The 19,138-nt window shown below is 54.2% G+C and overlaps 1 protein-coding gene across 1 annotated transcript; it reads right to left on the bottom strand.

Annotated features, from left to right (window-relative positions):
* Positions 1 to 663: 663 nt before the first annotated feature.
* On the bottom strand, positions 664 to 17,698 carry ACCS (1-aminocyclopropane-1-carboxylate synthase homolog (inactive)). The gene is made up of 15 exons (XM_027581046.2): positions 17,371 to 17,698; positions 16,152 to 16,442; positions 15,196 to 15,255; positions 12,915 to 12,985; positions 11,715 to 11,784; positions 11,166 to 11,232; positions 9,099 to 9,196; positions 8,510 to 8,587; positions 7,651 to 7,751; positions 6,898 to 6,987; positions 5,364 to 5,409; positions 5,110 to 5,251; positions 3,001 to 3,143; positions 2,742 to 2,895; positions 664 to 2,602 (listed from the first exon to the last, which is right to left on the bottom strand). Exons 2-15 carry the CDS (start codon positions 16,440 to 16,442, stop codon positions 2,505 to 2,507), a joined length of 1,509 nt encoding a protein of 502 aa, XP_027436847.1. The 5' UTR covers positions 17,371 to 17,698; the 3' UTR covers positions 664 to 2,504.
* Between the last annotated feature and the right edge of the window lie 1,440 nt (positions 17,699 to 19,138).

The raw sequence follows: 19,138 nt of genomic DNA, 5'->3' as shown, positions 1-19,138 counted from the left end.
CAATACACCCACCCCCCTTTTGTTTAACCGGTAAGCTATGTTTACCATTTTTAGTCATTTGTAAATGAGAGTCTTCAGTAATAGAATAGCTTAGGAATTTTCACTGATCGGAAAGGGAAACATATTATTTCCCTATGAAAAACATTTCCCCTTGTAATTGCCAACAATAGACGGTTCTTGAAAAGACTCACAGAAATCACTAGGTAAGCATTCGATCACTCTGGTGCCCAAACCAGGACCTGCATCTCAGAGTTGCTGCGGAAGGGAGCTTGAACTCAGGAGACACACAGTGGATGCTGTTGACCTATCATGTACACTCTGCCCTGCATGGTTCCCTGAGAGACTGAGTCTTGATGCAAGTAGCCATTCTGGGAAGCAATCCTAGGGAATGGAGAGATCGGAATAAGTCTAAGAGAACAAAGCCTGGCCAGCGGTATGCTACAGAGCAGGCTACTGCCCTGGGCACCCGGGGCCCAATCCCAGCAGGACTCTTTGAGGAGCCATGCAGAAGGTCAGAATTGTCTACCGCACAGCGGTCCACCTGCACGCAGGGGTATGCATCCTGGTTCCTGTCCCCTGTTGTTCAAGGGTAGCCCCAGGAGTGTCAACTCCTTCAGCGTTCCCAGTTTGCATGCGCCCCATGAGGCTGTCAGAGAAGCCTGGGACAGAAAGTGACATTTGGAGCAGCCGAGGGGCCCCTGGGGCGATGCTCATACACAGCTGGCTGGTTGTTGTAAGGAGCAAAAGCAGAAAGGTGAGCACAAAGGTGAGCACTGAGATGGGTATAGAATATGCCAGACCCAGATTCCACAGAGAGAGATATATGGAGCACATCCCTTCACACAGCACCAGCCAGCTGGGCTCGTGCGGACTCGGTTCAGGCTCAGATCCCAGGTTCGGTCTGCCTCTGCCAGGAAGCCAGCTTGGATTCCCTCTAAAGAACTAGAAGTCCTTCTTCTGAGAATTCTAAACAGAATGTATCACAGGGGTCCTTCCTTGGGGGACTCTGAACCACAACGGCAGCGTCACAACAGAGGTTTTTAAAGGGGATGCAAAGGGCTCTCGATGTGGCCGTTCTTAGTCTGACCCATAAAACCTGAAGGCTTTCCAGAACCAACAAATCCTAGTACCAGTGTTTCCTGGAAGTGGGAATAGAAAGGAGTGATACTTGGCCAAAGGCACTGAACAACAATTAAAGGTGCTGACGATGACAACACAAAGCCCAGTTCTCAGGACTGGAAAGAGTCAAAGCATCCTGCTGGTGCCTGTTTGGGCAGGGTACAAACAGCACAGGATTCGCAACCAAACCGACCTGACTTTGAATCCCGGCTCTGATACTTTCTAGCTACGTGACTTTGAGAATAGCATTCCAGCTCTCTGAGACTCCACGGCCTCATGTCTCAAGTGGTGGGTGATAATGTCAGCTTCCCAGGATTGTCGAAGCTAGAAATAATGCACAGAAATTATCAGCCCGGTGCCTGGCACATAGAAGGTATTCAAGAAAAGACAGGGAGAAGGAATGAATGGATGAAAGGCAGAAAGGTAGAGGAAAGCAAATCCTGTATCAAATACTATGATTTGCAGAAAATACACACTGACTGCACCCACATTATCTTAAAACAGAAGCAAGGAAAGAGACCGCGTTTCTACACCGGAGTGGAGACCCCAGAGAAGGGTCTGCTGCACACAGCTTTAAGGTCAGTTGAGAAAGCCCACTTGGGCTCTAAACTCAAACAGCCCTGAGGATGGCCTGAGTGGCCCTTTGCCTGCTTAGGGTGGAAAGGCCAGCCTGGTTGTTCGAAGTCCAGCCCTTATCTTCCCCCCCCAAGTAGTCGTGGCTAGATCACTCGGGTTTGAGATGTCGGAAGGCAGCTCCTTGCCGGGAAGAAGGAGGAGGAAGAGCATCCCAGAAGCAGAGCAGCTCTTCTGACTGCCCCCGTGGGGTCTTGTTCACCGCGGCCCAAGCGGAGGCCTGTCCCAGGTGCCAGGTGTCCTGTGGGCCCACACACCCTCACGGGGGGAGAACAACAGGAACACACAGAATTAACTCCGTCCTCCTGGGGTTTGGGAATTATCACCCTTGTTTATTTCTTGGGCATGTTGTCTCTTATATGTGTTGTTCCTCTGACTTGTTTCCCTGGCAACAAAGGAGGAAGGAGGGTGCCATCAAAAGAAGGTACACATTGTTTTCTTTTCATGATCTCAGGCGGGTGAAGGGTTGTGCTTAGGAGCAGTCACGACTCCTCCATTCTGTACATTACTCACCACAGAGGCTTCTAGTTTCTCCCAGTTTTGTTTACTAGAGGGGGAGGGGCCGAAGCAGAGCACAGCCGAAGGAGTCTCTCACTGCCCCTGAGAGGGGCCAGGAATGGTTCTTTTTCGGGGGTGAGGTCACATCGGGTACCCGCCTGACAAATGGCCCATCCGCCGTCGGTCTTCACAGCCCCAAATGGCTCGGGTTGGCAGTGGCTGCCAGGCCCTGCTGTCCCCCAGCGACGACCAGCTCACCTGTGCTGGCTCCTTGGCTCCTGGGCCTGACAGGAATGGGGCTCTTCGGCCACCTGGGATTTGCCCCCAAGCACCTGCCGGACCCTCCGCATCCCTGGGAAGGAGAAGTGAGAGCCCCATAGCACGGACGGCTGGGAGGGCAGGCTGGGCAGGCTGAGGCTGCTGGAGCCACAAGCGGGACGAGAAGGGGGAGTGCAGAATGAAGGGTGAGGCAGGGAGGGGAGGTCACTTACCTAGGCAAAGCCGGTGGGCCTTGTCCGAGAAGACCAAGCGGAACCAGCCGGGCTCTTTACACTCGAAGGTCTTGCCACAGGATAGCAGCACTTTGTTGTCCAAAAAGCGGCGCCAAAGCAGCATCTCCTCCTTAAAGGTGGCCTCAGGCAGGAACTGGGAGGGTGGCAGGGGTTCAGGCTGCAGACGAGACACCCCTGCCCCTCACCTGTGGGGGAAGGCTTCAACTACCCCCCAGACCTGCAGCCCCACCTGCGTTACCTTCCTCAGGTCAACCCAGATGAAGAAGCCCGCCCCGCGGCTCAGGAAGGGGATGCCCAGGGCCTGGAGCTCTCCTGCCACATAGGTGTGGGCAGCCTTGAGCCGGGCATGGTTCTCCGGTAGGTACACCTGGTTGATCCAGTCTGTTTGGGTGAAAAGAGAAGCCAACAAATAAATCTCTCACCAATCCTCCACGCTGTCCCACGAGTCTAAATGCTGACAAGAGAAAGGCCACGAGCTGCCAAGACCCTTTCCCCAGCTGGTGGATGGGGGCCGCAGGAATAGTCCATGTCCAGTAGAAAGCACCGGAAATTCAGATACCTGGCCTCACAGCTCCCAGTCCTGCGGACACAGGGTCCCTTAGGGGGCATATCCTAACTGAAGGATGGCCCACTCACACACTGATGCTTCCGAGCCACAGACGCTGCTGTTCAGATCCCAGCCTGGCCACTGACAAGATGCAGGGCCTAGGGCAACTTCACCTCCCCGTCCTCAGCGTTTCTATTAACTTTCTTTGGTGTCCCATTTGATGAGGATTTTTTAATTGTTTTTTCAAACGATTTGACATTTCTTTTTTTGAGAGAGAGAGTGAGAGAGCAAACAAGTGTGCAAGCAGGGGGAGTGGGCAGAGGGTAAAGGGAAGGGAGAGAGAGAATCTCACTCTAACCCCAGTGCGGGACTGGACCTCACAACCCTAAGATCATGACCTGAACTGGAAACCAAGAGTTGGATGCTTCACCGACTGCGCCACCCAGGCGCCCCCACCCCCCTTTGACGAGCTTTAACACATGCGCACATCTGTGTAACCCACCCCCTGCAGGCAGGACACCGAACTGTTCCCTCGCCCCAAGGAACACCCTCATGCTGTTCATAGTCATGTCACTCCCCTGCTGCCCCACAACCACTGGTCTGTTCTCCGTCACTCTGGTTTTGCCTTTTCCAGAATGTCACAGAAGTGGGATCAGACAGTCGTGTCACCTTTTGAGACTGGCCTCTTACACTCAGCACAATGCCTTTGAGCTTACTCTGTGTGGCCCTAGATCCCGCTGCAGAGCCATGTTCCATTGTGTGGATGCACCCCAGCTTGTCCCCTCCTTCATCCTTGGAAGGACTTTGGGGGTGATCATGAACAAAGCAGCTATAAAGATTCACTTGGGGGCGCCTGGGTGGCTCAGTCGGTTAAGCGACTGCCTTCGGCTCAGGTCATGATCCCGGAGTCCCGGGGTCGAGTCCCGCATCGGGCTCCCTCCTCAGCGGGGAGCCTGCTTCTCCCTCTGACCCTCCCCCCTCTCATGTGCTCTCTCTCTCTCTTTCTCACTCTCTCAAATAAATAAATCTTTAAAAAAAAAAAAGATTCACTTGGTGGGTTTTGTGTGACTGTAAGGGCAAACAGCGAGGAGTGGGATTGCGGGGCCATTTGGGAAGCGTGTGTTTAACTCTGCAAGCCACTTTGCTTTCCAAAGGGGCCGCGCCCCCTTCCGTGCCCAGAGCAGCGTGAGAGTTGAAGCTGCTCCGCACGCTCGCCAACACATGATGGCGTCACTACTGTTCTAAATTTTAGCTGTTATAGCAGGTGTATAGTATCCAGTCCTCGTTTCCACATCTATAAAATACCGGAGGAAAGTACAGGAATATCTGCCTCCTAGGATTCTGGGGAGGGACCAATGAGTTGGTGCAATGAGAACATCTAGCAGGGCTCAATAAAAGGTGGCAATTACAGATCACCTTTGCTATCCAGACTCACTATCCAAGATCCTCGTAGGCAGAGATACTTCCACTATAACTGTTCTCGCTTTGTCGCTTCTACTCTCTCTTTCTTCAAGCACTCACAGCCACTAATGATGAGTTCCTGTTGACTAAGTGCCTATTATATGCCAGGTACCATTCGAACTGACAAATCACATGAACTAAGGTTTGGGGAGGTGAAGGAATGTGCCACAGCGCCAGGAAGTGACGGAGTCGGCTATGAACCCAGTCATGGCCCTGGGTTCTCGAACACCACCCTAAATTCTTCTCATGAGAGAAGCACCCATGATCCCTGGCCCACCCCCGACTGGCTATAACCTCCCCTCTCCTCCAATTCTCAAATGACCAGGCCCAGGCAGTCACCACGGTCCCGGAGCAGCTGTGCCATCTGGTACTGGACCAAGCCACTGAGGCCGTGATAGCGGCAGAGGGAGGCCACCGCAGTGGCCACGTCCCGGTTTTCTGTGTACAGCGTGCCGAAGCGGAGCCCAGACATCCCGAAGTCCTACGGAGAAAGGCACCCTGAGCAGTGGCCAGCCCTCCACCGAGGAAGCTGTTTCCACCCACCTCTCTGCCCTCCCACCTCCCTGACATCCCGAGGCCAGCCAGGAACCTACCTTGCTGGTTGCCCACATCACATGGGTCCTCTGGGGGTCAGGCAACCTGCAGAGAACACAGTATGGGAACGGAGGCAACACAGATCCACAAAAGCTCATACGTGTTTGGATGAATTTGGTTCTGGTTCTGTGTGAAGCCCTGGTTTCATCTCTTGAATCACCAATTCCCACACATCCTTAGAGCCAGGGTCAGCAAACTACAGCCTGCAGGCTAAACCCGGCCCACAGCCTGTTTTTGTAAATAAAGCTTTATTGGAACACAGCCATGCTTTTTCATGTACATATTGTCTATGGCCGCTTTTGTGCTATCTGGCAGAGCTGAGTGAGAGACCGTAGGCCTACAAAGCCTAAATATTTGCCATCTGATCCAAAAATATTTGCCAACCCCCAATCTAGAGCTTAGCTCCAATTCCACTTCCTCAAACAGATCTTCTCTGAGCACCTCCCAGTAGACCGGGCCCATTGGGGACACCAAGGAGATCCCCTCATGCCTCCCCAGACTTGTCCTTTTTAGCACTTATCAAAGCCACAATCAAATGACTGTGTATTTAGCCACTAAAATGTTTTTTCTGGGGGCACCTGAGTGACTCAGTTGGTTAAGCATCCAATTCTTGGTTTTAGCTTAGGACATGATGTCGCAGTTGTGGGACTGAGCCCCGAGTGGGGCTCTGCCCTCAGCGTGGAGTCTGCTTAAGATTCTCTCTCCCTCTCCCTCCTGCTCACTCTCTCTCTCTCTCTCTCTCTCTCTCTCTCAAATAAAATCTTTAAAATGTTTTTTCTGGCTAGAAACGAAAGTTCCACCCGAGGGGGGCCTATGTCTTTCTCGCTCAATGTTGTATCCCAGCACCGAGCATGTCTGGCACAGAGTAGGTGACCAGTCTCTATTTCTCTGCCCCTCACTTTCCTAATCCATAAACAAACAGGAGTAACAGCCGTCCACTTGGCAGAGCCTCGTAAGGACCAGCTGAGAGAACCAACGGAAAGGACTTCACAGGGTCCAAAGTTCCGAACAAAGAACAGGAACTACTAGAATCTCTCAGTGTCACACTTACAGACCTCACAGGTGATCTGGTCCAAGAGTTTCCAAAGCTGTTGCAGCCACAGATTCTTGGCTCAGACTAAATCTAATGAAAAAGCCCAAACAGCTAGAAGTGCTTGGCACACGCCTGGGGCTGCAGAAGGATTTGCTGAACGAGTGAGTGAGTGAGTGAGTGAGTGGACGGATGGTGATGAAGCTGAAGCTACTCTGGAGATGAGGGGGACAGCACCGGCCAGTTCCCACCCTCGCAGCCCATCCCACCCCCAGGAATCCTACGGCCCAGCCCCTCCTTGGAGCTCTCAGAAACCCCACAGAACAATTTGAAAACCCCTGATGCAGCCCAGCCCTCCCATCTTCTCTTTAGGGGATCTGAGGACAGTGGGACCAGCTGGATGGAAGAGGAACTGCCCCGGGACAGGTCACGCCCTGTGGACTAAGCCACAGGGGCCCAGGGACCGGGGCTTGGCAGAGGTGGCTGTGACAGGGCAGACTCACCCTTCCAGGCTCAGGACGCTGCAGTAGGCTGCCGACTTCTCAAACACGGACAGCATGTAGACTTCATCCACCATCACGTGCAGCTCGTGCCTGGAGGGACAGGGCCGGGGAGGAGACGGCTTGCTCTGCAGGCCAAATAGGTCCCCCACGGTGGGGAAGCAATGGCTCAGAAACCCAATGGGACCAGGGTCGAGCCCAGGGCTACCAAACTTTTTTCCAGAGACACCTTTCTCGTGTCTGAATTTTCACACAGGAAGCCGCACACACAAAGCAGATGACAGTGGGGGCTCTTGAAGCACTGTGGAGGAGAGGCGGAGGCCTCGGGCACCTCCATGGAAGAAGGGCCCAACTGAGTGCCAAACAGGTATGTACAGACAGACCCAGATTCAAGTCTGGCCCTACTGCTCACTCCAAGGCTCAGTAACCTGCGGACAATGACCGCGTGATGACTAATAGGGTGACCGGGAGGACTGCATGAGATATGGCATGTAAAGAGCTTAGCAGGGTACCCGGCCCCTGGCGGGGGGCGGGCGGGGGGATACAATACAGGACAGCTGTTGTCCTAAAAAGAAAGAGGGAGAGAGAGAACTAGCAACCCACAAACTGCTGGCCCCTCCACCCCACTGCTGGGGAGGGGCCAAAGCAGGCAGGAGCCCATAGCGGAGTGGACAGGGTATTAGAGTCTGTACCAAAACCTGCACCGGTATCCTGGTCCACCAGGACGTTTTGAGGGGTGACTGTGGGGTGCCTCACCTCTTGGCAAATTCCAGGTAGTTCCGCAGCTCTCCTGGGGAGTAGATGTCGCCCAGAGGGTTGTGGGGGTTGATGAGGATGAGACCTTTAACCTTCACACCCTGAAACCATCAGTGGGGCAGGAAACGCTCAGCTCCTCCTGAAGGCCAGAGCCAGACGCTCCCACTGAATGGGGCCGGCGGCTGGGCGGGCCCCCGGGGAAATGGGATGTGAACGCGTTCACAACTCAGCATGAAGCGGACAAGGGCAGAGAATCACGTATCTGCGGCAGACATCCATATGTGCATCGTGTCAACAGGGAAGGAAACCAGAGGCAGAGAACAAAGCCCAGAGGCAAACAGGCCCAGATGCCAGTAAAGGCTGCCTCTGTTGGTAGAATAATGGGCGGGGGGTTGCCCTTTTAGAATTCCTACAGGAGGCACGTATGACTGTAATGGCCACAGATGGACTGGAAGGGAACCACGGGAGTAGTACTTGTCTCTGCCTTTCTTCAGGAGGTGTCCTCAAACGGGGACGTGACAGGGGAATCACGTCCTCGAATGACCAGGGAGACTGCTGAACGACAGGCCACTAAGCTCCACACTTGATCCACTGAATCAAACTCGGGTGCAGCAGGGGTGGGGGGTGTTTATCGAGTTCCCTGGCTGACTCTTTGTACACAGGTCTCAGAGTCTGTCTCTAGTGGGAAGACCTTCCACGGACTCCTGATTAACCCCCAGAATGGTTCCCTGTGACCATGGGACACCCCAACCCCATCAGGGAGCGCCAACCCCATGGTGAGGATGAGATCAGCCAGAGGAAGTCTGTGCCCTGCTCAGACCCACCCCTCCCAGCCTTGGGTTTGACTTGACCCCCAGACCTCAGAATTAGCTCTCTGCAGGGCCATCTCAAGCCTCTCCACAGTGAGCTGGAAGGGGCGTGTGTCCAGCCCAGTGACCTGAAAAAAGATGGAAAAAAGCCACCAGCCCAATTCAGTGATCCCCCAAACCTGAGCTTCTGGGGCCTCTCCTACCTGTCATCTCTAGCCTACCTAGAACAGTCGCTGAAAAAACACCGGCAGGGTCACTGCCCTCCTTGCTGCCCACCCCATCACATCAGGGACACCTCAGCACTCTTAGTCAGGAAGAGGCCCCAGAGATCCTCTGATTGGGGCCTAAGAACTTACACGTTGAGGTCTGCTCTGCCCCATCCTCACCCCACCATTTTGATGTAGTCTCCCTGCGGCTGCCCTTGGCTTCTACACTGACCCCAGAGACCTCAGAGCCGGGACCTGGGGAGCCCCAGGGGAACCCAGGTACGGACAGCCATCGGCAACAGAAGGCTCTACTCCCCTTGCAGCTGTGACCCCAGCATGGACTTCCTCCCATGTCTGCCCTCAAATTCAGAGAGAGGAAAGTCTTCCCCTATAGGAAGGCCCGAGTCCTACCTGGGGTCTCAGGAACTCTTACCTCACTGTCCAGATAGACACAGACCAGACGGACATTGCCATAGAGATAGACGTGCTGTGTGATGGCTCCATAGTAAGGGGCAGGGATCAGGAAAGCCTCTGAGGGCAGGAATGGGCCAGGGCCTGTCACCCTCTGGCCAGAACACCCCGGTCAACCCCATCCACAGGCTCCATGCCCCTCCCAGCCTTCCACGTCCTTGGGGGAACACCGGGGCTACACTCCGTCTCAACTCCCAAGCTCTCACTAACACCTGGATCCACTGATATGAGTCGCTTTTCTGATCATCTGTAGCTAACATGTACTGAACACTTACTATGTGCTGGAAACTGGGCTAAATGTGTATTTGTGTGTTATCTCATTTGGGCCTCACAATCGCTCTGTGACATCAGTACTCTTGTCACCCTAATTTTACCAATGAGGACACTGAACCTCAGAGGATCCCTCTGAAGCACCCCACGTGCTGGCTCACTCCAAGGACAGACTGGGATCCAGCGAGGCAAAGCTGCGGGGTGATCTGGGCTTGACAAACGGACAAACGTGACAGCATACAGAATTGCCCAGAGATAGAGTGTGTTCAGGAGGAGTGGATTCTCCCTCCCTGGGGACATTCAAACACAAGGCTGAAGCCATCTGGTTGGGAGGCATGTCATGCGGAAGATTCTAGCTGGGGGGTCGGGGGAGGGGCTGATGACTTCCAAGGAGTACCCTAATGCAGAGACAGGCATTCCCCCAGTTCCGAAGAGGATGCGAGTCAAGCTTTCCTCCCTTCCCCCAGTCTGCCCCACTCACAGCTCTGGAAGAGGCAGCTTTGTCCTACATGTTCCCTACCCCAGCCATGGGGAGTGGGCTAGAGGGAAACAAGGGACCCGAGGGAGCCAACAACCGGCTGGCGAGAAACCCATCACGTGTGTGCTCTCTCTCACGACTTCACTCCAGGAAGCACAGACACTCAGGAGGTGAGAACGTGCACCTGAGCAGAAAGGTCATGAGCAGGTGGAGCTGGGGCAGCTGCCCTGGGCCATACGGGAGCTGCGGAAGGTCCAGAGAGAGCTCTGCACGTACAAAGGGGGGGAGGAGGGACTGTCTAGCCCCTTGAGAGGTGGAGAGAGTGACACTGAATCCCGTTCTTGACTGTTCGAGAATGGGTAGGAAATCGCCTATCCTATCCTTCTTATGGTTCAAATCTTGGTTCTTATCTCTGTGTGTGAATCTGACAAGTCACTTAACCCCCTGTGCCCTGATGTCCTCATCTGGGACATGGGAACGGCACAGGACCTACCTCAGAGGGGAGAAGTGAGAATTAAAGGGGCCTATGTGTAAAGCCTTAGGCTGGTGCCTGCAACACAGCATGTGGTCAGTAAAGCTCACCCATATAATCACTGTCAGCGAAGCTAGTATGAGTGGGCCTCTGTTCTGGTGACAATAACCCCTGACCAGGACCCGCTCTGTGGCCCACTACGGCTCCTCTAGCAGATGGTGCTGGCTGCCTGCTCTACAGCCATTCCAATTTTCTGGCTAAGAGAGCACCAGATTTCCCAGGGATGACCAGCAATAAGTCCGAGGATGGAGGGCCTCTTCCCCCAGCCCCTGGGGATGAGCCACGAGTGGCTGAAGTCAGCCGTGGTTCTTATCCATCTACCAGGGGCTGCTCTGGGAATGGGTTTGTGAGGCGGTTCTGGCCAGCGAGATGTAAGGGGAGCTCTGCTGGGACTTTCTTTGGGAAAGAGTATCTCCCCTGCCCCCTCCCAATAAAACAAAGACACAGGCAAGTCACAGCCTTTCCCCTTTCTCCCTGCTTTAGGACCCACTGTCACGTAAGGATGCGACAGCCATCACATGAAGGGAAAAACCAAGGTCATCCCAGAGACAGGCCCCGAACCCTGGCATCACGTTGACCTCTGCAACTGCCAACATCCGGGTATCTGGTCAAGCCACCCATTAAGCTCCTTGCAGTCTCGTAGTCTACTATGGCCAAAGGCATTCTAATGCAACCCGCAAAGACAGGCAACTATGGACCCTGCAGGCATAGGGCGGCCCCCAAAGCTGAGCAGGCCGTGGGTCACTTACCCCCCACCTCACACAGCACCGTGGCCAGAGCCGAGAAGAGAGAGGCACAGCCATTCAGAACCACCACCTGCAGGTGACACATCCATGTGACAAAGATGAATATCCGTCCAGGAGGGAGCAAGGACCTACAGCTGTCTCCAGGCTGGCATAGGAGGGAGGGACAGGCCCAACTTGGTGCCCTCTGTCACAGCAAAGCCACCAGAGGAAGCCAAAGGCCTCTCCTGACTAACAGCCAAGTGCATCTGTGGCTTATTCTTTGGACCACGCTCTGGATCAACAGAGCAAGGAAGAGGGAGTTGGTCACTCAGAGAGTCTTGCCCGAAGGTATGCAGGCAACGAGGGACCATAGAACAAACTGGAGCAGGAACTGTAACCCAATTATATCCTAAATACCTAGGATGAGGAAGACAAAGCATGGGGGTGTTCCTAATTCCACCTGGAAACACGTCAAAACTGAGTGAAAGGCAGATCTCAAGCCCGCGCTACCCCTGCATGGGATGGGGGAGGTGGGCAGAAGAGCAGGGGAGAGCCGAGGAGGGGAATACTCACATTCTCTGGCTTAAGGGGTGTGGGGCTCTTGCAGTAGAAAGACAGGAATCTGGCCACTTCCTCCCGGAGGCTGGAAATCAGACAGAGAGATGGGCGGCACTTGTCAGATGATCCCCAACCCACGGTCCATCCCAAAGCTCCTCTGGTGAATCTTCACCCAGATGCCATTAACCTTCTCTGGTTTTCCACGAGGGCAGTGGGGTCAGCGTGGTCTCCACACCGCAGGGCCCACAAGCCCCCTGCCCCACCACTACCCACAAGCGGAGACTTGCCTCCTCTGTAGTTCCAGGACGCCCGACCCACCTAACCCGCAGGCCTCAGGGATATCAAAAGCAGCTCCAGCTACATGTAGATCTAACTAAGGGCAATAACGTTATTGTAACAACAGCTATCGTCAGAGTCACTGTTGCGGCATGTGCATTATGCAGGAGTTACCTGGGGAATCTTACTCACTCAATCTTTACAACACCCCTAAGATGCTATTATTATTCCCATTTTACAGACAAAGAAACTGAGGCTTGAAGGAACTAAGTCACCTGCTGGTCAGTGGCAGAGTCCACACTCGAGCCAGCGGGCTGTCTCGGGGGCCCTCCATCCTCATTACTATAGGAACATGCGCTTTGGAACCAAGTCCTGTTTGGCCACTAAGCCCTTGGAACAGCGGCTGCCCCCAGCAGGTGCTCACTAAGTACCAACTCCAATTAGCATTATTTAGCACACCCCATCTGACCAGGAGGAAAACGCCCTCGCCAGCAGCCCCCCAAGGCTGGTCCTGGTTCCTGTAAAACTACTGAGAGAGCGGAGACAAGGACTCCACGCCTGAAGGCCCTTCGCAGTCCTCCGACCCAGGGAACGCAAGCGACGGAGCTCCTGAGCTGGGGAGGAACCAGCAGAGGGACTAGATCCCTGCAGATGCTCCGGGAGACCCCCAGATCGCCAGGCCCCCAGGACGGGCCCTCGGCCTGAGGCAGGCTTTCTCCACCTGCCATATTCACATTTGGGGTGGGATAATTATTTGTTGTGGGGGCTATCCTGGGCACCTCGTAGGAGGTTTAGCAGCATCACTGGTCTCTACCCGGTAAATGCCAGTAAGAGCCCCTTCCCAGTTGTGAAAACCAGAAGTGTCTCCAGATGCCCTAGGTCCCCTGGGGAGCAAGACCACCCGGGGCTGAGAACCACCGGCCCACGGCAGCTACTTACAACCGATGTCCCCTCCAGTCAGGGTACTGCAGCAGGGACGGCTCCACCCGCAGCATGTCGCTCTGACTCAGCTGGGGACAGAGGGAAGAGCGGGGCTGAGGGCCACACACCCTCATGGTGACCACCGGCGCTTGCACCCACATCCACACTGCACCCGCGCCAGTAAAGCCTGGCCTTGGTCCGCTCATCAGAGAAACCAGCAGACAGACGGCACAGGCACAGCACTCTCCTGCCTATTTTGCAGATGAGGAAACCGAGGCTCAAAAAAGTGAGGTGACTCAGCCAAGGTCATGGAGCTAGCAAGTGGCAGAGCTGAGACAAAACCCAGAAGGTCTGACTCCTAATCCAGTGCTCTTTAAACAACACTGCCATCTCAAAACCTGGAGGGGTGGCAGCGCCTGGGTGGCTCAGTCTGTTAAGCATCTGACTCTTGATTTCCACTCAGGTCGGGATCTCAGGGTCGTGAGATCGAGCCCCGTGTTGGGCTCCGTGCTTAGCAGGGAGTCTGCTCGAGCTCTCTCCCTCTGCCCTGTCCATGTTTGTGCTCTCTCTCTCTCTAATAAATACATAAATCATTTGAATAGATAAATACATAAAGAACCCAGGGGGGTGGATTTGTACAGGCAATGATAGAGACCACGCTACTCAGCTTCTCCCTGGAGTGACAAAAGGCGTCCCAGAATTGGGTGCCATCACCTCGGTGTTGGCTCCAACTTCTGGAGGGACTCGGGCCATTGTGTTCCTGCAGGCTCAGCTCGACCTTACGCTTCAGAAAGTGTGGCCATTTCTACATCATCCCCACCCTGACCAGGTGCGGGGTTAGTAACTCGCTGGGCATCACAGACACAATGTCAAGAAAAGGTAGAAGTCTTGGGGAGTGAACCAAAGAAGGGCAGTCAGCCACTTGTATATGACTCCAGCCTCTTCTGTCTCTCCCTCGGCCCGGGGAGCCACACCGTCCAGCAGCAAGGCCGTAGTTACGTGCGCCTCCTGAGCACTTGGAATGCGCCTAGTGTGAACTGAGACCCACTGGATTTGAAACACTTGATATGAAAACAGTATGTAACGTATCTTAATTTTTTAGATTGATTACATGTTGAAAGGGTCCTATTTTGGATGTATGGGGCTAAATAAAATATATTACTAAGATGAATTTACCAATTCCTTTTTATTTATCTAACAGAAAATTTTAAGTTTATATTCGTGGCTCACATTTTACTTCTATTGGGACAGTGCAGCAGGGAACTGCTAGATAGAACACGCATCTTAAGCCCCCTTCCTACACCCCTCTCCCCTTGGGTCTTAGATTTGTCACCCTCGGAAATAAGTTCCTTTGGGTTAGCCGTCGCTTTCTCTACAATCCTAAACTTTGAGCGTGGGGCCTTGGGAGACACATTTATCAGGCATTTTCACTGGTTTGCTAGGAATGGCTCAAACTATGAAGTTTCCAGGAATTTTACATGCTGTGTTTTAAAAAAAAGCCATTTAAAATAATTAAATTCTATAAACGTATAAATAAGTAAATTACACTAAAAACAAAGGTAATAACTAAAACATCACTGCTTCTGATTATGTTACTACATTTTTTTTAGATTTTATTTATTTATTTGTCAGAGAGCGCACGCACAAGCAGGGTGTGGCAGGCAGAGGGAGAAGCAGGCTCCCCGCCGAGCAGGGAGCCCTATGCAGGGCTCGATCCCAGGACTCTGGGATCATGACCTGAGCCGAAGGCAGACGCTTACCCAACGGAGCCACCCAGGTGTCCCTATGTTATTACATGTTTATGTGTGTTCTTGAGGCTATTTCCATCTTTGTGTCTACATGGTGGGCACACTACATAATGGGTGCCACAACCCCCCTTTGCCCAACTTTGAGTGCAGGGATGTCACATCCGTGGCCTGAAATCAGCCACGGTGGGAGTATTTACACTACGGGAATTGGCAAAAGCTGCAAATCAGAGTCCTCCCTACCCCAGATGTGGTTGATAAATACTGACCACACCCCACTGAGTGCTTCCCCCCCCACCCCCCCACCCCGTGAAAGCAGGAGGGACTGAGTATGGGGAAGAGATGAAGAAGCAGGACCAGAACAGGGAAGTGACTCGCCCAACACCACAGAGAAACTTGTCCCTGAGGTGGATCTGGAACCGGGTGGGCTGACTCTCAGGCCAGGGCTGCGGAGGCAAGCAGCAGGCTCTGGTCAGGGAAGCCTTCAAGGGAAGTCCAAGAGCAGACAGTCCCTGGGAGCTACTGATACCACCCAGAGGTGCACCAGGACTTACCCGACTGGACAGCAGGTCAAAGCAGAGTTTGTTCTCGCTGGTGCCCAAGTTAATGATGCCCTGGAGACAGAGATACGGAGGCAGGGTGAGCATAGCCGAGGGGTCCTGAAGGAAGACCCGAGATGCTCACCGAGGCAGAAAAGCAAAGCGGGAGTGGTCCTGCCCTTCCAAACACCCTTCCTTGGCCTTCCCATGAGTGTGGGCTGGACCTAGTGACCCACTTCTCACATACAGAATATGCAGATGTGACATCTTGCAAGAATAGGTTATAAAGTGCCTGGCTTCCATCCTGGGTACTCATGGTGTCTCCTTCTCTCTTGGATTGCCTGCCCTGGGGGAAGCCTGCTGCCATGTCATGAGGCAGTTCTGAGGAGCTTCCCGTGTGACCAGGGACTGGGGCCTGCCAACACCCACGAGAACGAACCTGGAAGTGATCCTCTCCCATGCCCCCCACCAAGTCAAGCCTAAGATGAGACCATAACCCTGGCTTCACCGCAAGTTCACAGAAGATTCTGAGCCTGAGGCACCCACCCAGATCCTGAACCCCAGAAATTATGAAATGTTTCTTTTAAGCTGCTGAAATCTAGGGTAATTTGTTACACAGCAACACATAACTATACAATCCTCCGCTTTCTTCAGGTCTCTACTCGAATCGTCACCTTAGGAAAGCGGCCCTCTGTGACCACCTTACCTAAAACAGCAACATCCCCAGACTGCCCGGGCGTTCTCTATCCTCTTTAGCCTGCTTTATCTTCTCTACAGAACTTATCACCATCTATTACAGGGATTTTTTTGGGGGGGGGGTCTGTTCCCCATCCGCCTCCCCCAGTAGAACAAAAACTCCATGAGGGCAGGAACTTTGCTTTTGCTCACGGATGCAACCCCAGCACCTAGAACAACCTCTTGGCCAAGTCCTTGGTTGCAGTCCCTCCGGTGGGGACAGGGGTCTCACTCACACTGGGGTTCTTGTCCTCATCATACTCGTCCGCGTGGTAGGTCCTGTAACCCTCCTCTGCCGAGTCCCAGAACCACTTAATGACGCCTCCCCTAGAGGACAGGTAGGAGCTGCCCGAGGACAACATGGCAGTGGGATCACCCGCTCCACAGAACTCTGACACCTTCCGGTCTGGTTTTCTGGAGCATTCTCTTTCCAGACCATCCCCATAGTTACTGTCCAGGTCCTGTGTGGAGGCTGAGCCCGGACAGGTGGCAGGTGCCCTGGATTCCCTCTGAGGCAGAGTGGACATCTGCAAAAGGACAAAAGTATTCAGGGCCTGAATTCAGCATTCAGAAAAGAAGGGCTTTTCACAGCAGCAAACCTGATTGGGGAGTCAAGAGGTCCTTCCCATTCTCCGGCTGCCCCTTCCTTTATGTTTATGTATCACCATTTCCTGTGTCCCTTACTAGTCCTAACCATGTGTGCAGTGGCTTCAACAAGTAAATTCTGTCAAGGATCTGTTCAGGGCCGGGGGCTGGGCTTGCTACTTTTATATGATGTCACGTATAGCCGCTTTCGCTTGTTGTACATTTATGGGAGCTTTTCATTCTGCAGCCCAAGGGGTCACCAACGTTCTTTTTCCATTTTTGCTGACCTCAACTTCAAAACACCAGGGTAAAATGTTCTGACTTAAGCAGAAAGAGCCCGGGAGTCCCAGGAGTCTTGCGGTGATTGATGTCGGCGGGGCTAACGGGCAGGAGATCACTTGGTGATCGGGAGCGGGCGGTGGGTGGGGACCAAGGGGAGGACGACTGGGCGTCTCCCAAGGGCAGGCACCCCGGCCGAGCTCCAGGGGCCGGCCTCCCGCCAGGTGTTGGGAGGCACAGGTGTCAGGAGAGGGTGGTCTCCTCCTGCCCGCGGCTGTGAGCTCCTCCACTTTTTAAGCCACTTTCCTCATCGGCAGAGCGCGCGTAAAACCGCAGGGCACGGGGAGGCTATAAATGTGTGAGTTCCCGTAGATAAAGCGCTTAGAGCCAATCCGGGCTCGTGGATCAAGTTCGGTAAAGTAGGTGATCATCGCTCCTCGCCGAGTTCCCCGGTCCTGAGGCAAACCCACACACCGAGTGCCGGGGGACAGCCAGCGGCCCCGACCCCCAGGGCGCCCCCGCGGGTAAACACGGCTCCCCGAAGCACCCTCCCGCCCCCCCACTACGTGGCCGGCTCTCCCGGGCGCTCACCTCGCTCCCCACCCGCGACACGCAGGCCTGCGGACGGGCGGCGCGGCGGGAGGGAGGCCGAGCGGGAGCGCAGGGCCCCGGGTTCCGGCTGCCGGGCCGCGGAGTTGCGCGGGGCGGACGCCGGGGAGGGACGGCCGAGGCCTCGGCGGGCGGCTGAGCCTCGCGAGACCAGCCGGCTGAGGTTCCGGGACGAGGACGTGTGAGCGCCGGGCCCGTCCGCGCCCGGGGAGGCCCCGTTCGCTGCCCAGCAAAGCGGGATCGCAGCCCCGGGCCGCGCTGGGGAGGCGGGCGCCGGCGCGGTGGAACCGCGCGCCCCGGGCCCCTTCCGCTGCCGGGACCCGCCCTCCGGCGCCCGGCCTCCTGGACGCCCCGGCGTGACTCCCGCGCTGGGGGGTGGGGAGGGTTTCGGCCGCTCCGGGTGCCGGATCCCTGCCTCCGCCCCCACCGTTCCCAGTGCCGACCCCTTCCCCGGAGAGAGCAGAAGCCGAGAAGACCACCGCGGCGAAGGGTCAGCCTGCGGGCCCTGGTCTTCCCGGCTGGCACGTGGGGGCGCCTCCCTCTACCTCCCGGCCTCAGTTTCCTGATTTTGAAGCACTTAGAGTGCCTGAGACTACTTGGCAAACATATGCCTGCTTGCACCCACGGAAAAGCCTTTCCGATTAAAGCGAGGGCATCCTTAAAACATCTTTCCCCTAGGAGAGTTTTTCCACTGGTATTGAAATTCTCCTTTCGCTCCGTGGGACATTTGTTGAACTCTGCCACAGACCCCCTACACGTTCTGGGGCTTCGGCAGTGAGTTAGGCTACCCAGGCCCCAGCCTGCGCAGAGCCTTGAATAGAAAACGTCTCCTTTCCCCATGAAATAAGCAAGATCCCTCAATACAAGTATGGCTGGGAAGACTTATTGGTCTTCTGACCACTCCACTTCTTTTCTCTTTGGCCTTGCCAGGAACATTTTGACCTTAAGCAGCTCTCATGACTTTGTTGGGCCTCTGTGTGATGTTCTGTAAAACAAGCCAGTTCTCTCCATTTAAGTCATAGTCTATGTAATTCTGATAAGTACTCTTACTGAATGCCTGTCTTGTGCCAGATCTCTGCAAAGTGCTGGGATGCGGTGATAAGCAAAACAAACAGTGGGCCTTTGGTTGATTGGGAAGGCAGACATACAAATGGGAGGACTATTTTCTTTTTTCAAGATTTTATTTATTTATTTGACAGTGAGAGAGAGAGAGCCCAGCAAGGGGAGTGTGAGAGAGAGAGGCAGGCTTCCCCCTGTGCAGGGAGCCTGATGCGGGGCTCCATGGCAGGACCCCGGGATCATGACCTAAGCAGAAGGCATACACTTAACCGACTGAGCCACCCACGTGCCCCAAATGGGAGGACTATTAAGAAAGAGATTACCTGGTGCCATGGAAGCAAGCAGCAGGGAGATTCACCCCCAACCCCAACACATGCACTGGCCCCACATGGGAAGCCCTACACACATGTAATTGCTATATACACTAAGGAAATGATGGCTGAGTTCTGAAAGGTTAAGTCCTAGTTAGCTGGTGAGAGGGTGGAGTCTTGGAAATACGGGTGCATTTGATAGGGCCTTGAAGGTCAGGGTCAGTCTGGAACATTAACATTCTCAGGAATTGAACTTAAATGGACACATTTTCTTGAAAGACACAAGTTGCCAAAACTGACACAAGAAATAGAAAATGTGAATCACCCGATATCTCTTACAGAAATTAAATTCATGAGTAAAAACCTTCCCGTAAAGAAAA

The sequence above is a fragment of the Zalophus californianus genome, chromosome 11, assembly GCF_009762305.2.
Source record: "Zalophus californianus isolate mZalCal1 chromosome 11, mZalCal1.pri.v2, whole genome shotgun sequence".
Taxonomy (NCBI): Eukaryota; Metazoa; Chordata; class Mammalia; order Carnivora; family Otariidae; genus Zalophus; species Zalophus californianus.
Note: the sequence above shows the minus strand (reverse complement) of the source record. Positions and strands in the feature narration are given on the sequence as shown.